Source organism: Trichomycterus rosablanca, chromosome 16 (genome assembly GCF_030014385.1).
Source record: "Trichomycterus rosablanca isolate fTriRos1 chromosome 16, fTriRos1.hap1, whole genome shotgun sequence".
Taxonomy (NCBI): Eukaryota; Metazoa; Chordata; class Actinopteri; order Siluriformes; family Trichomycteridae; genus Trichomycterus; species Trichomycterus rosablanca.
In genome coordinates, this window is record NC_086003.1 from 14,203,287 (window position 1) to 14,225,656 (window position 22,370).

A 22,370-nucleotide genomic window follows, 5' to 3' on the forward strand; every position below is an offset into this window, starting at 1 on the left:
CACCTTGTAGATGTAAAGTCAGAGACGATCACTCATCTATTGCTGCTGTTTGAGTTGGTCACCTTCATCAGTGGTCACAGGACGCTGCCCACGGGGCACTGTTGGCTGGAAACTTTTGGTTGGTGGACTATTCTAAGTCCAGCAGGGACAGAGAGGTGTTAAAAACTCCAGCAGCGCTGCTGTGTCTTATCCACTCATACCAGCACAACACACACTAACACACCACCACCATGTCAGTCTCACTGCAGTGCTGAGAATGATCCACCACCCAAATAATACCTACTCTGTAGTGGTCCTGACCATTGAAGAACAGCATGAAAGGGGTGTAGCAAAGCATGCAGAGAAACAGATGGACTACAGTCAGTAATTGTAGAACTACAAAGTGCTTCTATATAATAAGTGGAGCTGATAAAATGGACAGTGAGTGTAGAAACAAGGCTTTTTAGGTCTTTCTGATTTTCTGCTAGGAGTGTTGTGTCATACACCTTCACATATTAAAGGTTATTGATGTTCCTTTCACCAATAATGAATCATTGAGCTTTGTTATCCATTCCTGATTCTCTCATTTAAAGTTTAGAGTACAGGGATGATGACAGAATGCAATGGCTTGTTAATCAGTGTAAAGGTTCCTCATTAAAATGAGGAATTTCATAATTTTCAAAATTTTGTATGGTCAACACATTAACGCAGTATAAAATGTAGCCCAGTCTAAGTACCTAAAAAAGTAAGCTACAGGGACCAATGTCTAGCCCTTTCCGGTTCGCGAACTTGATTTTGAACCGGTTCCGTGTGTTTCCTCCGAAAAAAAAGAGGTTCCAGACAGCGAACTAGCATTCTAATCTGGCACCACAGAATACTTGGTTTTTCAGCGTGAATCGTGACGTCACCTGTGGGCGTGTGAAAGTGTAGAGGTTTGGGTGCTTTCACATAGGAGCTATAAAACCGCTGTGCTGCCCCTCAGGTGACGCAGCGGTAAAAACACACGCTGCAACCAGAGCTGGGATCTCGAATACATCGTATCGAATCTCAGCTCTGCCTACCGGCTAAGGATGAGCGGCCACATGAACAACGATTGGCCTGTTGTTCAGATGGGCGGGACTAAGCCGGATATGGGTCTCTCTCTGTCTAACTGGTGCAGTTACGACCTCTGCTAGCTGATTAGAGGCGCCTACACAGAGATGAGGAAAGAGTGCTCTTAGGGCGTGTCTCTCCGTACACAAAGCTAGGTGGCACAACACTCGTCAATGTGTGGGTGATGAGATGCATACGGCTTGCTGCCCATGTGTCGGAGGGGGCTTGGGTTAGCTTCGATCTCCTCGGTCAGAGCAGGGATCGGCATAGGCAGAGAGGAAGCATGATGCAATTGGGCAATTGGACGCACTAAAGGGGGAGAAAACGCATTTAAAAAAAAACTGCTGTGCTGTTGTCTCGTATGGAGCTTAATGCTGCACTTCCATCTTTTAAAGTTCACCTAATTAAATTTTGATCCAGTTCGCTGCTGATATTTTCAAAGCGCCTCAAAAACAGATGAACTGTGTGATATGACGTGGTAAAAGTGACCCAGAAGGTACGAACAAAGCTTACCGTGAAAAATAAAGCATATCATGGCTTGTTGTACTAAAACAACAAGCAATGAATTTGGGCAATACAGAGCACTAATAACCAGTAATAATGGAGAGAAATTTAGAGTTATTACGTCATATATTATGCCACGTTAAGCTTTTTCGACTTTCGAGAAGCGTGTTCTCAGAACCCCGAGCTGCATAAACACCACACGTGAAGTAAATCCAACTAAACACAGATATGTACTGTATTTTAAAGTGGGTTTGATGGTTATCTCACACAAATGGATGTTCGTGTCATGGAACTTTAGTGATGTTTGCCAAGCGCTGAACAAATCTGCTATTTGCGCCGAGGGTCGCGGTGAGAGCGAAGCGCGAAACACTTCTTACGTGAATGCACTAAAGAAAACAACAACTGCGACAAACACGTCTATGTCTTCTTATCACCAATAGTTGAGCGATGCTTTTTACATAAAATCAAACATCTGTAACAACAGCACAAATGCTCGGAGGTAATCTACACGCTCCGCAATCATGTTAGTACTCTTTACTTTCGTTGTGTAACACCCACCGTTGATGACGCAGGCTTGGTTCCCAAAAACTGGTGGAAACGCATGTCCAAGGTTTGAAGAGACCCGAACAGAACCGGTTCAAGAACCAGGGTTGTTTTGGTGGAAAAGCGTTATGTGAGATCCTGGAGACACAGGATTAAGTTCAATCAAATATATTTGAGTTTAAACACAAGATTAAACAAACATGTGTACAGTTTAAACAGTCATATTCATATTAACTGTAATGTCAGCCCTCACTTCAGTCAGTTTGTGGTGTGAGCGTATACGGGTGTGTTCAAAATGTTCCATTTGTTTTCAGTTGGAGCTCTGCCCCAGTAGGGTTATGTCAAATCAAATTGAGTTCAAGTTGGGGTGTTCAAGTTGGACACCCTTCAAAAAAAGAATACTTACAAAGGTAAAGAAATTGCCAAATACATACATTTTAGAAGTTCTTGGTATTAAAATAACAAATTCCTTTGTATTTTTTTTTTTCTTGAGTCTTATGCTAACTGTGAAAGCACATGCCCAGATTACTTTGAGCAGTGGATTTGATCTCCTCATCATCAGAAGCTATAAGCTTTAAAATAAAGTTGCAGCAGTTGATGTGCAGCAATTGTTTGCCTTTTATAAATATGGACGTACACTTTATTGCCAAAAGTATTTGCTCATCTGCCTTCACACGCATATGAACTTGAGTGACGTCCCATTCTTAATCCATAGGGTTTAATATGATGTCGGCCCACCCTTTGCAGCTATAACAGCTTCAACTCTTCTGGGAAGGCTTTCCACAAGGTTTAGGAGTGTGTTTATGGGAATTTTTGACCATTCTTCCAGAAGCGCATTTGTGAGGTCAGACACTGATGAAGGCCTGACTCACAGTCTCCGCTCTAATTCATCCCAAAGGTGTTTTATCAGGTTGCGGTCAGGACTCTGTGCAGGCCAGTCAAGTTCTTCCACACCAAACTGGCTCATCCATGTCTTTATGGACCTTGCTTTGTGCACTGGTGTGCAGTCATGCTGGAACAGGAAGGGGCCATCCCCAAACTGTTCCCACAAAGTTGGGAGCATGAAATTGTCCAAAATCTCTTGATGTGCTGAAGCATTAAGAGTTTTTTTCACTGGAACTAAGGGGCCGAGCCCAACTCCTGAAAAACAACCCCACACCATAATCCCCCCTCCACAGACAAGTACCGTTCTCCTGGTAACCACCCATTCCATGAAGCTCTCTATGCACTGTTCTTAAGCTAGTCTGAAGGTCACATGAAGTTTGGAGGTCTGTAGCGATTGCCTCTGCAAAGTTGGCGACCTCTGTGCACTATGTGCCTCAGCATCCGCCGACCCCGCTCTGTCATTTTACGTGGCCTACCACTTCGTGTTGCTGTCGTTCCCAATCGCTCTACTTTGTTATAATACCACTGACAGTTGATTGTGGAATATTTAGTAGTGAGGAAATTTCACGACTGGACTTGTTGCACAGGTGGCATTACGGTACCACTAGAATTCACTGAGCTCCTGAGAGCGACCCATTCTTTCACAAATGTTTGTAGAAGCAGTCTGCACACCTAGGTGCTTGGTTTTATACACCTGTGGCCATGGAAGTGATTGGAACACCTGAATTCAATTATTTGGATGGGTGAGTGAATACTTTTGGCAATATAGTGTATTAAATACTTAGAAAATCTAAAATTCATGTTGAATTTTCAATTAAAATTTTAACTTTTCACTCAAATTGCTATGCCGATGAAATGTTTCAGAATGGAAAATGTTGTTTTTAATAAGAAAAACATGCAAAATAGAAGCAATTACACTAGTGGTGTTAGACATTCTTTTTTTTCTATTTTAGTAGTGTAAGGGGTCAGTCCACACTGTCGGTCACCAGCAGGGAGCCCGGGCAGCGCAGTAAGCGAGCAGCTGGGAGAACCTACATGAACAATGATTGGCTGTTGTTCAAGGGCAGTGAGCCGTACGGGACCTCATAACTGATGCAATTTTGATTAACAACATATGAACTCGCCTCATGCAGGTGAAAAGATGTAGTCGGCTACTGCACACATGTCGGAGGGGGCGTGTGTTGGTCATGGCTCTCCACGCCTTTGTTTGAGCACGCAATTTTCAGCGTCTCCTTTGTTTGCCGTTCCCGCCTTTTTATTACCACCTTTTGGAGTGCTTTTTCCACCTGTTTTTCCATTCCCCCTGGTTCACTGGGTTGCCGGTTTGAATCCGATCTCAAGCACTCGTGACTGTGAAAGCACACAAACGTTGCCTGTTCTCCACACCTCATACATTGTTTCCTTTATTATATTAGTTCACATTCACTGTTTTAACCCAAAGTAAATAAACCAGGAGCTCTGCTTTGCTCTTGGGTCCACCACCCCACCTCATCCCGTAACAAATAGACAGCTTTTGTGTATTTCCTGTTCTAGAAATTAAAGAGACACAGTCTCAGTCTGGTAGATAAGACAGGTCAGGTGGATGTGTGTATCTAATTATCTCAATGCCTAATTCTTGGAAAAAGTTCCTACCCACGCACTTATTGGTTTCCTTAACAAGAACTTAATGCCGTCTCTCACCCTGGGTCTCTTTCTATCTCAGCTAATATTTGGTCTGGTCCACGGCTTCGGTCTCTGCCTACTGAATTACACGTTACCACCTTAGCTTAAATTAGTAAAATTTGTTGATTTAAACGTGGCTTTTAGAGCAGCTGTGTTCATCTGAGAGCGTGCAAGGGAACATGGGCCAGGTTGCATTCTAATACATAATTAACACAGTCTCTTCTTAATAATCACTAATGAAGACATCAAGATGCCCAGACAAATAAACATGAATTCTATTAGCCGAGCAAGTACAAAAGTAATGAAATGAATGCTTTGAAGGGAAAAATTATGTACATTGTGTAACATGGTATGGAAGTATTCTTCTTATAAACCTTTGTGAAGCCTGAATCTTCATTATAGTTAGAATTCTATGCATTATGGGTCATTTAAGAAATATTGCCTATGTATATACACAGGTCAGCCATAACATTAAAACCACCTCCTTGTTTCTACACTCACTGTCCATTTTATCAGCTCCACTTACCATATAGAAGCACTTTGTAGTTTTACAATTACTGACTGTAGTCCATCTGTTTCTCTGCATGCTCTGTTAGCCCCCTTTCATGCTGTTCTTCAATGGTCAGGACCCCCACAGGACCACTACAGAGTAAGTATTATTTGGGTGGTGGATCATTCTCAGCACTACAGTGACACTGACATGGTGGTGGTGTGTATTGTGCTGGTATGGATCAGACACAGCAGTGCTGATGGAGGTTTTAAACACCTCACTGTCACTGCTGGACTAAGAATAGTCCACCAACCAAAATATATCCAGCCAACAGCGCTGCATGGGCAGCATCCTGTGACCACTGATGAAGGTCTAGAAAATGACCAACTCAAACAGCAGCAATAGATGAGCGACCGTCTCTGACTTTACATCTACAAGGTGGACCAACTAGGTAGGAGTGTCTAATAGAGTGGACAGTGAGTGGACACGGTATTTTAAAACTCCAGCAGCGCTAATGTGTCTGATCCACTCATACCAGCACAACACACACTAACACACCACCACCATATGGAAAACATATGGACTACAGTCAGTAATTGTAGAACTACAAAGTGTTTCTATATGGTAAGTGGAGCTAATAAAATGGACAGTGAGTGTAGAAACAAGGAGGTGGTTTTAATGTTATGGCTGATTGGTGTATGTTTCTCATGTGAGCAGATAGAATATGATTATTTAAACAGAAAAGTACTGTGGCAAGTCAGCACCTTCCGATTTTTGTCCTTAAACTAAATCATTTTTTTACTTTAAGAAATTGATCTTGTATAGAAAACAAGAACATCTTTGTTTAACTGTAATTGCTGTGCTTCTATCTACAGTGAATAAGACACAGCAGTTCTCTCTGAAGCAGCTGGGTGTGATTTAGTGCTGGATGTAGTTAGAGGAAGAGATTGGGAATGAGTAAGAGTAATAATTAACAAGTACATAATTGGCCTTTTTGGTTACTCTGTTAATTAGCTGATTTAACTGGCAGGCCAGTTAAGACAATTAAGCAAAGAGGCATTTAACCCAACCCTAAGTACTGTATACAACTTCATCAAACAAGGACTTCACCCAACCTATATTAGAGTATTTTTATCCAAACAGAGAAAACATGAAACCGTGATGAATTTACCTATGAGTAAAAACTCACGGGTGGTTTAGTGGGTAGCACTGTTACCTCACAGCAAGAAGGTCCTGGGCTTGATTCCCAGGTGGAGCGGTAAGGGGTCCTTTCTCTGTGTAGTATATACTGTATGTTCTCCCTGTGTCTGTGTGGGTTTCTTTCTGCCGCTCTGATTTCATCCCACAGTTCAAGGACATGCATTAAGGTTAATTGGATATACTAAAATCCCCCTTGGTTTGAGTGTGTGTGTTTGCCCTGTGATGAATTGGCAACCTGCCTGGGGTGTTTCCTTCATAGGATAAAGCAGTGGTAAAACAGACAATGAACGAATGACCAGTTAAGTTGGTGGGTAGCACTGTTACCTCAAAGCAAGAAGGTCCTGGGTTTGATTCGCAGGTGGAGCGATCAGGGTCCTTTCTGTGTGGAGTTTGCATGTTCTCCCCGTGACTGTGTGGGTTTCTTTCTGGTGCTCTGGTTTCATCCCACAGTCCAAGGACATGCATTAAGGTTAATTGGATATACTAAAGTCCCCCTGTGTTTGTGTGTTTGTGTGTGTTTGTGTGTGTTTGTCCTGTGATGAATTGGCAACCTGTCTGGGGTGTTTCTTTAATAAGACAAAGCGGTGGTAAAACAGACAATAAATAAGTAATCTATTAAGTTGGTCAGTGAAATTTTTTTCCTTTGTATGTTAGTCAGTTAAATAAAGAAATTAACACATGAATTTTATGTTTTACTAACAATTAAATTTCTATATTTTATATTCATTTATTATGAATATTATTCATATTCATCTAACATAAAATATAGTGGCAAATAGTATTAGCACACAGGAGGATTTGATTAAGTGGAGTGTGAGATGGTATCTGGGCCATTTCCATCCCCAGGACATTATATGTATAAATGTATACCGATCAGCCATAACATTAAAACCACCTCCTTGTTTCTACACTCACTGTCCATTTTATCAGCTCCACTTACCATATAGAAGCACTTTGTAGTTCTACAATTACTGACTGTAGTCCATCTGTTTCGCTGCATGCTTTGTTAGCTCTCTTTCATGCTGTTCTTCAATGGTCAGGACCCCCACAGAGCAAGTATTATTTAGGTGGTGGATCATTCTCAGCACTGCAGTGACACTGACATGGTGGTGGTGTGTTAGTGTGTGTTGTGCTGGTATGAGTGGATCAGAAACAGCAGCGCTGCTGGAGTTTTTAAATATCATGCTCACTCACTGTCCACTCTATTAGACACTCCTACCTAGTTGGTCCACCTTGTAGATGTAAAGTCAGAGACGATCGCTCATCTACTGCTGCTGTTTGAGTTGGTCACCTTTGAGATCTTCATCAGTGGTCGCAGGACGCTGCCCACGGGACGCTGTTGGCTGCATATTTTTGGTTGGTGGACTATTCTCAGTCCAGCAGTGACAGTGAGGTGTTTAAAAACTCCATCAGCGCTTCTGTCTTATCCACTCATACCAGCACAACAAGTCCTGTTACTCATATACAGCCATCTTCCACTTAGAAACCTTGTAAAAATTAAACAAAGGTGCCTGAGATTGACCAATCAACATTCCGAGTAGTTAAGTATGTGTGTTACTCTTCAGTGTTGATAGATATTAAATGAAGTTTAATTTCAATTAGTTACTACACGCAACTGGCACCTATTCTGTGGAATGGCCCTCCTATTGTCTTTTCCGTTAAATAGTCTTTAAGATCTGTCCTTTAAGATCAATTGTAAAACATTTTTGTTACTCGGGATTTGGTAAACACATGGTAGAGTGGCAGAGAAGGCATAATGAGTCTAGATGTTTGTGCCATCTACATTGGAAAAATAGTATAATTGTGTAGCAGCTTATAAATGACCATATTTAAAGCATCAGCAAACTCATATGTGTTTAAAATTTTTAGCCAAGAAGGACAAAGCAATTTACTGGATTAAAATGACTTGATTAGTTCATAAAAGCCAGAAATGTTTAAATGGAATTTTGAAGGTAATGAAGTATAAATGAGATTTCAGTTTTAATGTGCCCTCTGTGGATGAATACATGTTTAATCAAGGTGCCTCAAGATGTGAAAGCTCCCTTACAAAGCAGGTGCAGTTTAATGTGCTCAGTTCACATGGATTCACAATAGATTCAGCTAATGTTCAGACCCCTTCACTTATTGCACACTTTGGGTTGTGGGTTTGATTTTGAATAGTTATAATTGCCATTTTTACGGATTTATCTACATAGGCTATGTAAGGGCTATGTAGGAAAATGCTCTTCCATCAGCTGTAATCTAGTAACTATAAGTAACCCTGCACCTTGTGAACGAAGTAAACGTGCTGGGTTGTAGTGCTCAATAAGTTCACTGTTAGTTCTTTTCCACCAAAAGAACCCTGGTTCTTGAACCGGTTCTGTTCTGTTTTTTCGAACCTTGGTGTTTTGTAGAGAACCGACATGCGTTTCCACCAGTTTTTGGGAACCAAACCTGCTCCATCAACGGTAAAGAGTAGTAACATGATGCCGGAGCGTGTAGATTATGTGCGAGCAATTGTGCAGTTCTTACAGATGTTTTGTTTTTATGCAAAAAGCATTGATCAACTATTGGTGATAAGAAGACGTAGACGTGTTTGTCGCAGTTGTTTTCTTTAGTTCATTGACGTGAGAAGCGTTTTGCGCTTCGCTCTCACCCGACCCTCGGCGCAAATAGCCGATTTGTTCAGCGACACAGAAACACTTAATTTCTGCTCTAAAAAAGTGCTCTGTACTGCCCAAATTCATCAGTCATTGTTTTAGTACAACAAACCACGTTACGCTTTATTTTTCACGTTAAGCACTTCTCGTTCTGTCCTGGTCACTTTTACCACGTTATATCATACAGTTCGTCGCTTTGAAAATATCAGCGGCAAACTGGCTTAAAATGTAATCAGGTGAACTTTAAAAGATGAAAGTTGTTTAAATTCTATATAAATGTTATAATGTCTAATGTGAAAGCGTCCAAACCTCTACACTGTGACACGCCCACAGATGACGTCACGGTTTGTGCTGAAAAACCAAGTATTCTGTGGTACCAGATTAGAACGCTAGTTCGCTGTCCGGAACCTCTTTTTTCTGGTGGAAACACGCAGAACTGGTTCAAAATCAAGTTCGCGAACCAGAACGAAACCGGATCCGTGCCGGTGGAAAAGGGGTATGAGATACTGTGGAGCCAGGCCATGCAGGGCTTTTTATTTATTTATTTATTAGGATTTTAATGTCATGTTTACACACTTTGGTTACATTCATGACAGTACAGGTAGCTACTGGTTACACAAGATTCATCAGTTCATGTCTTTAATGTCAAACACAGTCATGGATAATTTTGTATCTCCAATTCACCTCACTTGCGTGTCTTTGAACTGTAGGAGGAAATCGAAGCTCCTGGAGGAAACCCATGCGACACAAGTAGAACATGCAAACTTCACACAGAAAGGATCCGGACCGCTCCAACTGGGAATCGAACCCAGGACCTTCTTGCTGTGAGGTGACAGTGCTACTCACCAAGCTGCCATACCGTTTTATAGGTTAGTTAAAGTATTTTGTAATTAATGCGGAATTTAACTGGCAGCTAGAGTACAGATGATAGAACAGGACTAATACGATCAAACCTTCTAGTTCTAGTTAGCACTCGAGCTGCTGCATTTTGAACCAACTGGAGTTTGTTTATGGATCTACCAGAGCATCCAGTATGAAGAGCATTACAATAATCTAACCGAGAAGTACGAGGGTTCTTCAAAAAGTTTCCACACTTTTTTAACTCTATTTATTAAGAATTTCAAAAACAAATGACATCACTTTTCTACATAGTCACCTTCTGATGCATTATTCCCAGCATCGTACCAACTTCTTTTTTTCCCCCCCCTTTTTTTCTCCCACTTGAGCGCATCCAATTTCTGCCCGTCAATCATCCTCTCACTAATGCTGGTCCCTGCTCCTGATTGGGGAGGACGAGGCTGCTCCACGCACCCTCCGACACGTGCACAGCAATCGAACATCTTATCACCTACACTTGACGAGTGCAGTGTAGTACATTGCTGTGTACGGAGAGCCACACCCTCTACCGCACTCTTTTCCCATCTCCGTGCAGGCGCCACCAACCGGCCCGCAGAGGTCGTAATCGCACTAGTCTGAGAGAGAGTCCCCATCCGGCTTAATCCCGCCCCTATCTGAACATGTTCATGTGGCCGCTCAGCCTCAGCTGGCAGGCAGAGCCGAGATTCGATACGATGTATTCGAGATCTCAGCTCTGGTGAACAGCGTGTGTTTTTACCGCTGCGCCACCTGAGCGGCAGGTACCAACTTTTTAAATGTTTTGGTTCAGCGTGTAGCCACTGATCCACCACTGCTTTCACATCATCATCATCACATGAAAATCTTCTTCCCCTTAAAGCTTCTTTGAGTGGTCCAAAAAGGTGGAAATCAGTTGGCGCTAAATCCAGACTATAAGCTCTCTCAGACACGACCAATTACTACTCCTCCCACCCTGATAATTTTCAACCAAAACATAACAGTGTGGAAACTTTTTGAAGATCCCTTTTATATTTCTTATTTTAGAGATCTTACACAGATAAAAGAATGCAACAGATATTCAATGGGGTTTAGATCTGGGTTTGTCTGAGCCACTCAAGGACAGTCAAAGACGTGCTCTGCAGCCACTTCAGTGCTGTTTGGTTTTAAAAGGTGAACCTTGGACATTAAGTCTGAGTTTGTTTTGTCTGAAAAATTTTCCCACACACAGCCTCCTTCATAAGCTTCCATGGCACTCCTGGCCTCATAAAATCCTCTAATAGATAACTTGCTTTGATAGATAAAAACAGAAATCATATTTGAATTGCAAGTATTGCACGTAAGCTTTGGCTAAATTCACACATCTAAAATTGCAGACTTTCACATTAGCAAACCATTTCCGTTTCCAACCTTCCAGTCCAGGCCTGACCACAAACATTTTGCAAGCCGATGTGAACAGCATTCGTGTGATGAGTCACTGAGATTGTGCATTATAGAACTAATTTGCTTGCATCAGTGAAGATTTTTCAGAACATAAAGGGCATGAATGTGTCCCACAAGGCATTGTTTTAATCTTTTAATAGATTTATCTTTAGAATTATTAAACAAAATATACACAAATCAGGCATAACAACCTTCCTAATATTGTGTTGGTTCCCCTTTTGCTGCCAAAACAGCCCTGACCCATCGAGGCATGGACTCCACTAGACCCCTGAAGGTTTGCTGTGGTATCTGAACAGCAGATCCTTTAACTCCTGTAAGTTGTGAGGTCGTCCTCCATGGATCGGACTTGTTTGTCCGGCACATCCCACAGATGCTCGATTGGATTGAGATCTGGGGAATTTGGAGGCGAGGTCAACACCTCAATCTTGTTGTTGTGCTCCTCAAACCATTCCTGAACCATTTTTGCTCTTTGGCAGGGGCGCATTAACCTGCTGAAAGAGGCCACAGCCATCAGGGAATACCGTTACCATGAAAGGGTGTACATGGTCTGCAACAATGCTTAGGTAGGTGGTACGTGTCAAAGTAACATCCACATGGATTTGCAAGACCCAAGGTTTCCCAGCAGAACATTGCCCAAAACATCACACTGTCTCCGCCGGCTTTCCTTCTTCACATAGTGCATCCTGGTGTCATGTTCTGCCCAGTTAAGTGACGCACACGCACCCGGCCATCCACGTGATGTAAAAGAAAACGTGATTCATCAGACCAGGCCACCTTCTTCCATTGCTCCGTGGTCCAGTTCCAATGCTCATTTGCCATTGTTGGCGCTTTCGGTGGTCAGGGGTCAGCATGGGCACCCTGACTGGTCTGCGGCTATGCAGCCCCATATGCAACAAACTGTGATGCACTGTGTATTCTGACACCTTTCTATCAGAACCAGCATTAACTTCTTCAGCAATTTGAGCTACAGTAGCTTGTCTATTCAGCCTTCGCTCCCCACGTGCATCAATGAGCCTTGGCCGCCCATGACCCTGTCGCCTGTTTATCACGGTTTCTTCCTTGGACCACTTTTGATAGATACTGACCACTGCAGTTTTGGAGATGCTCTGACCCAGTCGTCTAGCCATCACAATCTGGCCCTTGTGAAACTCGCTCAAATCCTTACGCTCGCCCATTTTTCCTGCTTCTAACACATCAACTCTGGGGATAAAATGTTCACTTGCTGCCTAATATATCCCACCCACTAACAGGTGCCGTGATGAAGAGATAATCAGTGGTATTTACATCACCTGTCAGTGGTCATGATGTTATGCCTGGTGTATATTATAGATCCAACAATGTCATGCCATGTTGTCTTTTTAACCTCTTAAAATTAATTGACCAGCCAGAGGGTCCAACATTTACAGTATATATTTTTTAAGACACCATATGTAGCCGCTCAGGTGGCACGGTGGTAAAACACACTAGCACACCAGAGCTTACATTTTGAACTTGTCGGTTCGAAACGCTACTCTGCCATGCGGCTGGGCAGGGTTGCTATATGAACAACGATTGGCTTGTTGTTCATACAGGGAGGGAAAAGCCAGATAGAGACTTCTAATAACTGATGCAATTACGACCTCTGCTGGCTGATTGATGGTGTCTGAACGCACAGAGTTGAGGGATCATGTGTGATCAGGGTCTGGCTCTCCAGACACAAAGCTGATCCGCATATGAACTCACCTCGTGCAGGTGAAAAGATGCAGTCGGCTACTGCACACGTGTCAGAGGGGGCGTGTGTCAGTTCGCTCTCCTCAATCAGGACAGGGGTCAGCACCTGGAGAGAGGAAGCATAAGACAATTGGGTAAAAATTGGATGTGCTAAAGATCAGAAGACACCATATGTACTATGGACTGTTAATCACAGTTCTGCTGGTTGAAGATGATTTTCTTATATCATCACTAAACTTTAGCATATTTGGAACTAAATGTTTTGACCCTATTTAAAATCTGTTTGCTTAATGTGTTTATTCATAGTTTCTGGAGTGCAATAGTTTCTGTATTCCATTTAAGAGCACGAGGCTGAAGTACCAGACGCTCTAAGATTTGTGTAAAGCATTGTAATGGGTGACCTGATGCTTCCTGCAGACGTTGGGTGCAGAATAACTGGAGCAGAATCTCTGTAAAAGACATTAAGGACACACACATACACACATGTATTCCCTTGTCATTGCAATTTACTTGATATAGTACCTTCCTTTGTTTAAGCTATATGGTCAGGGTGACTCTCAGCAGGGTCATTTGCTAACTTGGTCAGTCTAAACCAGAGATGGGGACTCGCACGTAAGTCGCACACACAGCGACTTCAGACTCGACTCGGACTCGTTTCAAATGACTTGGACTTGACTCATGACTCACAAAAAACTGACTTGTAAACAACAAGAGTCCCTAGCGTCAGCATGTGTTAACTTTAGTTGTGTTAATGAAGCGTTGCTCCCTACTCCCTACACAGTTTGAAGTTCACTTTATTTGAACATTTTCGTTACCTTTGGATTGGAATCTCACTTAAAATGGTGGAATACCCTACGTAGTGCACTTCACAGGAACAACTGGGGTGAATGGAACGCTTCTGCAGAATTGGCGCTAATGGTTGAAAGACCGCTTTCTGAACCAATCAGACCTTCTGATTTTAATTTATAGTAAGAAATGCTGTTATTTGCATTTATTCAGTTTGCATCACACAGATGATGTGTTAATGAAACACTTGATTGGCTTTCTAACGAGTTCGTGTTTTACTTCACAACCGGGAAAAGTTTTTAATTATAAGCACATTTACAAAAGAAAGGATTATATTCCTAATGGGACAACACATGGTTATAAATGTAATAGCATCTGGAAGAACATAATCTAAGGTAAGCAGTGGTTATTATTTTTTTGCTGTGTTTTGGATTTTGGCCCCTGTGTCGTGATTTATCGCATGCTTTTGTTTTGCAATGAAAACAAAATGTATCAGTTTAAGCTTTTAACTGGTACCTTCTTGTTACAGAAATTACATTCATTTGCACAATGACTAGGAAAGTAAAGGCACTAAGTAAAACGGCAAAATACAGTCACTAATCTGTTGTTGTTTTTATATGAACTTATTGTTTTATCTGAACTTATTATTTCTAAGCTACATTTCCAATATATGTTTTGTGTATATTATATTGACTCGTGACTTGACTTGGACTCCAGCCTAAAGACTCGTGTGACTTGGACTCTAGCCTAAAGACTTTGACTTGACTTGGACTCTAGCCTAAAGACTCGTGAATTCATTTGGACTCTAGACTAAAGACTCGTAAATTGATTTGGACTCTAGCCTAAAGACTCGTGACTTGACTCAGACTCTAGCCTAAAGACTTGTGACTTGACTCGGACTCTAGCCTAAAGACTTGTGACTTGACTCTGACTTGTAGTTTGGGACTTGTGAACATCTCTGGTCCAAACACAAAAGAGTGAAAGGCAGGGTGAAAGTCAAATCCCTCATTTTACCTGATGTGCATCTTAACCAACATACAGGGACCTTTCAATGTTTGTACAAAAATGCTGTCATTAAAACAGATTATACTGAATACTTAAGTAACTTGGGTAACTTCCTGTGCTGTACTAAAAAAATGAAAAAAATTATGAGTAACAACAGCTTAGTCATAAAGTGAGAGGGCTTACAGAAAGGGATTAACAAGTGATCGCAAACATGTCGCAAACATTTCATCCTCTGGTTGCATTATTAAGTACTATAAACTGTAAATAACAAACTATAGTCTTGCACAAAGGTTTGGTCAATGGTAAAATTACACATTTTGTTATTTTAGTAATAACACACCAACACCTGTTCAAATTAATGCACAAGTGTTCTTTATTTGCTCATTTATAAAAGTGTCATGTGAATCAGCTATGATACATTTATACATTTTGCAAAAAATACAACCCCAAATCAGAAAAAGTTGGGACAGTATGGAAAATGCAAATAAAATGCAGTGTTCCTTACATTTACTTTGACTTTTATTTGATTGCAAACAGTTTGAACCCAAAATGTTTCATGTTTTATCTGCTCAACTTCAAGATATTTCATTTGTTAATATACCTCCATTCCTGCAATTTAGTCCTGCAACACATTCCAAAAAAAGTTGGGATGGGGGCAATTTAGGGCAAGTAATGAGGTGAAAAAACTAAACAATTATGTGATTCCAAACAGGTGATGTCAACAGGTGATTGTTTGTTTATTAGGATTTTAACATCATGTTAAAATCACTTTGGTTACATTCATGACAGAAACAATAGTTACTCATTACACAAGGTTCTTCAGTTCACAAGGTTATATCAAACACAGTCATGGACAATTTAGTATCTCCAATTCACCTCACTTGCACGTCTTTGGATTGTGGGAGGAAACCGGAGCATCTGAAGGAAACCCACACCGACATGGGGAGAACATGCAAACTCCACATAGAAAGGACCCGGACCGCCCCACCTAGGGATTAAACCCAGGACCTTCTTGCTGTGGGACGACAGTGCTACCCACTTAGCCACCGTGCCGCCCAACAGGTTGTAATCATGGTTTGGTACAAAAGCAGCATCCGGGAAAGGCTGAGTCTTTGATGAGCAAAGATGATCAGATGATCTCCAGTTTGTCAACAAATGTGTGAGAAAATGATTAAAATGCTTAAAAACAATGTACCTCAAAGAAAGATTGGAAAGGATTTGCATATTTCTCCCTCTACAGTGCATAATATCATTAAACCATTCAAGGAATCAGGAGGAATTTCAGTGATCTTCGACCCCTCAGACGGTACTGCATCAAGAACCACCACTCAACAATAGCTGATATAACCACATGGGCAAGGGATTACTTTGGCAAACCTTTGTCAAGCACTACAATACAGAATTACATGTCTACATTGAAATAAGAGTCAAAGTTAATGTAAGAAACTCTGTATAATGTTTTATTATTTGCATTTTCCATGCTGTCCTAACTTTTTCTGATTTGGGGCTGTACATAAATGTGCACTAAAATGTAGAGAAAGTTACTGTATATTTAAGTTTGTTAGGTTGGATGTAAAGGATGTAAAAAATGCTTTGTAAACTTGGTTTAAATGGTCAAGCCACACACAAGCTTTAGATCATCATTAAGGCTCTACCTAATACACGACCCTGAAAATCAATTATTAAAAGCCTTTAAAAATACAAATAATAATAATAATAGTAATAATTTGAACTGATAATGCCTGGCTTTCACTCTATACAGGGCAGTTTGGAGGAATCTGTATGCTGAAGTGATACTTTGGCTCAGAATCGACACTTGAAATGCCTGTTTGGCTCCCACTCTATGCTGGTGGTTCAGAGGAACCGATTCGCTTAAGTGAATAGTTTGGCTCGGAATCAACAGGTTGGATTATTGTTTAAAAATGCCTTAATAAGTTCAAATTAAGGAGATATGTGTGTGTATACATATAAAATGAGAGTGTGGCATCTAAAAATTACTGAAACATGCACCGCTGTAGAACACGATGATGTCATAATAGAATAGAATGATGACATCACACATACAGCCTATAAAAGGACCCACGTCATGACTTTCAGAGTCACTTCGTTTTGACGACTTGAGAGACACGTTGATGTTTGGTGTTCGTGCTACGTTACTTCGTTTAAAAAAATATTTCAGTACAACCATGACAACATGGTCAGCCGTTAGAGACCGACTTCTGTCGTTCCTGCGCCGCTGCTGCCAATCGCGGAGCAACAGGCTAAGGGAGCTGGAGGCCGGGCTGAGGGCCGAGAGGCGGGAGACGGAGAGACTGCGAGACAGGTTGGGGAAGCAAAGGAAGAGTTTGCTGGATGAAGTAGACAGACAGATAAGGCTGAAGATGCTCTATGAGTCAGAGAAAAAGAGGTGCCAGGTAAGCACTGCGTGGAAAGGGCACCTCTATGAGAGTCAGCTCCAGCAGTACCAGGAGAGCGTGGCATCCATGGCCAAGGAGACGGAGAAAGCGAGAAGCAACGTGCAGGATGCACAGAGACTCCGACTGAAGGAGGAAGATCAACACAGACTGGTGGAGGAAGGTCTGAAAGCGCAGTGGGAGGAGGAGAGAAGCACCGCGAGGCAGGAGAAAGAGGAAATGATGAGAAAAATCAAAAAACTAGAGGCACTGAGACAAAAAGACCAAGAGCAGCAAATACTGTTGGAAAAGAGACTTTTGGTAGCTGTGGTAAAAGTCGAGGAGCTAGCAGCTGTGCGGGAGCAAAGATTGGACGGATAGGATGAAAGAACAGAGAAAAAAGAATGAAGAAAAAAATATCAGGTTTTTAACAGGTTATCGCTTCTCAAGATAAAGATTTAACGAGTTGCTGCATTTGTTCCATTTCAATCATTAAATAATTGTATTTTCTTCAACAGATAAACTGATCTCAACAAATACAGTCAAGCCGGAAAGTCTGCACACCCCTTTCACCTTCTCCACGTTTTATTACGTTACAGACTCATTCTATAATAGATTGAGTTCTTTTTTTGCCTCAAACATCCACACAAAATAGCCCACAATGACATTTGTGCTGATTTATTAATTAAAAAATGTATTAAAAACCTCAGAAACAGGATTGTATTAAGGCATAGATCTGGAGAAGGGTACAGAAAAATTGCTGCAGCTTTACAGATCCCAAAGAGCACAGTGGCCACCATCATTCGTAAATGGAAGAAGTTTGGAACCACCAAAAATCTTCCTAGACGTGGGCGCCCGGCCAAACTGAGCGATCGGGGAAGACAGGCCTTGGCCAGGGAGGGGAGCAGGAACCCAAGGGTCACTCTGACAGAGCTCCAGCGTATCCTTGTGGAGTTAAGAGAACCTATCAGAAGATCAACCATCCAGGCAGCACTCCACAAATCACCTTTATGGTAGAGTGGCCAGACGGAAGTTTGCCAAAAGGCACCTAGAGGACTCTCAAACCGTGAGAAACAAGATTCCAAAATTGAAATTTTTGGCCTGAATACCAAGCGTCACATCTGGAGGAAACCAGGCACCGCTCATCACCTGGCTAATGCCATTCTTACAGTGAAGCATGGCGGTGGCAGCATCATGATGTGGGGATGTTTTTCAGCAGCGGGAGCGGGGCGTCTAGTCCTGATAGTGGGAAAGATGAATGCAGCTAAGTACACCGAGATCCTTGAAAAAAAACCTGCTCCAGAGCGCTCTGGACCTCAGACTGGGGTGAAGTTTAAACTTTAAACAATGGAGTGGCTTTGGAGTCTGTGAATGTCCTTGAGTAGCCCAGCCAGAGCCCAGACCTGAATCCAATCAAACATGTGTGGAAGGAGCTGAAAATGGCTGTGTACCGACGCTCCTCATCCAACCTGACGGAGCTTGCAAGGATATGCCAAGAGGAATGGGCAAAAATGTCCAGAAACAAGTGTGCCAAGCTCATAGCTTCTTTCCCAAGATGCTTTAAAGCTGTAATTGCTGCCAAAGGTGTATCAACCAAGTATTAGGCTAAGGGTGTGTACAGATATGTAACCCCTAAATAAACCATTTTTGTCAGTAAAATAAACTCAATCTATTATACTGTAGAATGAGTCTGTAACGTAATAAAACGTGGAGAAGGTGACAGGGGTGTGCAGACTTTCCGGCTTGGCTGTAAATACGCCTCATCATCTCACAGGAAGAAGATCCTGGGTGGCCGGGGAATCGAACCCAGCAAAATTCAACAGCTTGAACTATTCCTCCGAGTAACGTTCAGAGGAGCGGAAAGTGTATGGCAGCATCGACACCTCGGCAAGATCAGGCCATCCCACCAAACTGTATAAGCAAACCACGAGGACATTAATCAGAGGAGCTGCCCAGACAATACTGCTGACTTTAAAAGCTGTACACATCTGTATGGCTGAGAAATGTGTCATTATCTAATGGCATGAGATGTATTAGATAAATAGTGCTGGCTGATGTGGAATAATGCTGCAAAATAGATAAATAAATAAAACAATATTCAAAAAGAAAGAGATCAATGCAGATTATTGATATTGTAGCTTTCATTTAATCTATCATTTAATTTATGAGTATAATTTAATGACGGCAATGAAATGTGGCACTTTTCTTTGTCCAGTCTTGTACCACTGGCACAGCGTCACGTTTACTGGAACTTGACTTAAACTTGCAATGTCAACTCCAGTTCATTCCAAGGATCATGTTTTTTTCTGCTCAACTTCATTTCATTTATTAATAAACATCCAATCCTGCATTTCAGGTCTGCAACAAATTCCAAAAAAAGTTGGGACGGTAAAGCATTTACCACTTTGTAATGTTGCTATTCCTTTTCACCACACTTAAAAGACGTTTTGGCACCGAGGATACCAAGTGATTTAGTGTTTCAGCTTTTATTTTGTCCCATTCTTCCTGCAAACACGTCTTAAGATGTGTAACAGTACGGGGTCGTCGTTATCGCATTTTTCATTTAGAGACAGGTCAGGACTGCAGGCAGGCCAGTCCAGTACCCGTACCCTCTTCCTTCGCAACCATGTCTTTGTAATGTGTGCAGCATGTGGGTTTTGCATTGTCTTGTTGAAAAATGCATGGACGTCCCTGGAAAAGATGACGTCTTGAAGGCAGCACATGTTGCTCTAAGATCTCAATGTACTTTTCTGCATCAATGCTGCCATCACAGAAGTGTAAATTACCTTTGCCAAGGGCACTGACACAGCCCCATACCATGACAGACCGGGACTTTTGAACTTGTTGCTGATAACAGTCTGGATGGTCCTTTTCGTCTTTGGTCCAGAGCACACGGTGTCCATTTTTTCCCAAAAAAGACCTGGAATGCTGATTCATCTGACCACAATACACATTTCCACTGTGTGATGGTCCATCCTAGAAGCCTCAGAGCACAGAAAAGTTAATGCCGCTTCTGGACATGGTTAACATAAGGCTTCTTTTTTGCACAGTAAAGGTTTAAGTGGCATTTGTGCATGTAACTCTGTATTGTAGTGCTTGACAAAGGTTTGCCAAAGTAATCCCTCACCCATGTGGTTATATCAGCTATTGTTGAGTGGCGGTTCTTGATGCAGTGCCGTCTGAGGGATCGAAGATCACGGGCGTTCAGCTTAAGCTTGCGCCTTTGGCCTTTACACACTGAAATTCCTCCTGATTCCTTGAATGGTTTAATGATATTATGCACTGTAGAGGGAGAAATATGCAAATCCCTTCCAATTTTTCTTTGAGGTACATTGTTTTTAAACATTTCAATCATTTTCTTATGCATTTGTTGACAAACTGGAGATCCTCTGATCATCTTTGCTCATCAAAGACTCAGCCTTTCCTGGATGCTGCTTTTGTACCAGACCATGATTACAATCACCTGTTGACATCACCTGTTTGGAATCTCATCATTATTTAGTTTTTTCACCGCCCTAAATTGCCCCAGTCCCATCTTTGGAATGTGTTGCAGGTCTGAAATGCAGGAATGGAGGTATATTAATAAATGAAATGAAGTTGAGCAGACAAAACATGAAATATCTTGGGTTCAAACTGTCTGCAATCAAATAAAAGTCAAAGTAAATGTCCCAACTACTATACATATGCTGAATAACAATTCTTAAAGACAGGTAGCTTCAAGTAATGAATGTTTTTGCTTTAATACAGCATGACTTTTATTTTGTGAAGTGCTTTACAATGAGAGAGCAACCGACCATTAGAGAAAAAAGAGAGAAGAGAAAGAAAGAAATAGCAAGACAAAGTGCTATTACATTTTTTTTATTATTTTGTTCATTATACCTGTGTCTCTGGTCTTAAATATGTCTAACACTGTTTCTTTGAAGCCCACACTCACCTTATAACAATTACTTTGGCCAGGATTGTTTTATATTTGTTACATTCGTCATAGTTGAGGTGTTGTTTTCTGCCCCTGGTAAACTTAAGCTCAGAACTTTCTCACACACATGTGCTAGCAGTGGGTGTGATGGAAAATCTTTTGCTCCAGTCATTACCTCAGCTTCTAAACACTGTAGCTTGCACTTTTAATCTATTACTGTCTGTCTCTTAGATGATGGTAGTGGTTTGATATCCTTGTAAGATGAATGGAAGAGCTGCACATTAGATGCTAGAAGTTCCTCTTTTCTGTTTAATAGAAAAGCCATGAGAAAAATAGCCAGAAGCGTTGGTGATCAGTGGTGTAGCCACATTTTGGGGCTTGGCGAGACCTTGCAAGCACATTTATTGTCTTTTTTATAAGTATTTTAGCCTTGTGTTTGGGTTTGATGTGTTGATGAAGTCTCCTGATGTAGGTTCCTGGCTGATAACGTTAAATTCACTTCATATAGGCATTTATTTGCCCATATTTGTAGAGAAGCAGGTCCGCATTATGATGCACCTGCATACTTCGCTATGGTTACGGTGTTATGTTTTCGGTGTAATCACATTTATGATGCATCTTTGATCTTTGCAAACATGTTTTGCAAGAAGTGTTATTTATTTTATTGGGATTTTATTGTCATGTTTTATGCACGTTGGTTACATTCATGACAGAAACGGTAGTTGCTCATTACACAAGATTCATCAGTTCACAAGTTTAATGTCAAACACAGTCATGGACAATTTTGTATCTCCGATTCACCTCACTTGCATGTCTTTGGACTGTGGGAGGAAACCCACACAGACACGGGGAGAACATGCAAACTCCACACAGAAAGGACCCTGGACCTCTCCATCTGGGAATCAAACCCAGGACCGTCTTGTTGTGAGGCGACAGTGCTACCCACAGAGCCACGATGTCGCCCTATTGTGAGGAATGTACACCGATCAGACATAACATTATGACCACTTTCCTAACTGACTGGTCTGCGGCTATGCAGCCTCATATGCAACAAACTGCCATGCACTGTGTATTCTGACACCTTTCTATCAGAACCAGCATTAACTTCTTCAGCAATCTGAGCTACAGTAGCTCGTCTGTTGGATCAGACCACACGGGCCAGCCTTCGCTCCCCACGCCCATCAATGAGCCTTGGCCGCCCATGACCCTGTCGCCGGTTTACCACTGTTCCTTCCTTGGACCACTTTTGATAGATACTGACCACTGCAGAT

At 41.7% G+C, this 22,370-nt stretch overlaps 1 protein-coding gene across 3 annotated transcripts; it reads left to right on the top strand.

Moving 5' to 3' along the window:
- The first annotated feature begins 16,907 nt into the window (after positions 1 to 16,907).
- Positions 16,908 to 19,270, top strand: LOC134330608 (uncharacterized). 3 transcript variants are annotated; one of them, XR_010015020.1, is made up of 2 exons: positions 16,908 to 17,617; positions 18,958 to 19,270. XR_010015020.1 is itself a non-coding variant. In XM_063011807.1 (2 exons), exon 1 carries the CDS (start codon positions 16,923 to 16,925, stop codon positions 17,562 to 17,564), a length of 642 nt encoding a protein of 213 aa, XP_062867877.1. In that variant the 5' UTR covers positions 16,908 to 16,922; the 3' UTR covers positions 17,565 to 17,606; positions 17,702 to 19,270. The 3 variants fall into 3 exon arrangements, 2 of the variants coding, with proteins under 2 accessions (XP_062867877.1, XP_062867878.1); XM_063011807.1 differs by having other exon boundaries at positions 16,908 to 17,606; positions 17,702 to 19,270; XM_063011808.1 differs by having other exon boundaries at positions 16,908 to 17,606.
- The last annotated feature ends 3,100 nt before the right edge of the window (positions 19,271 to 22,370 follow it).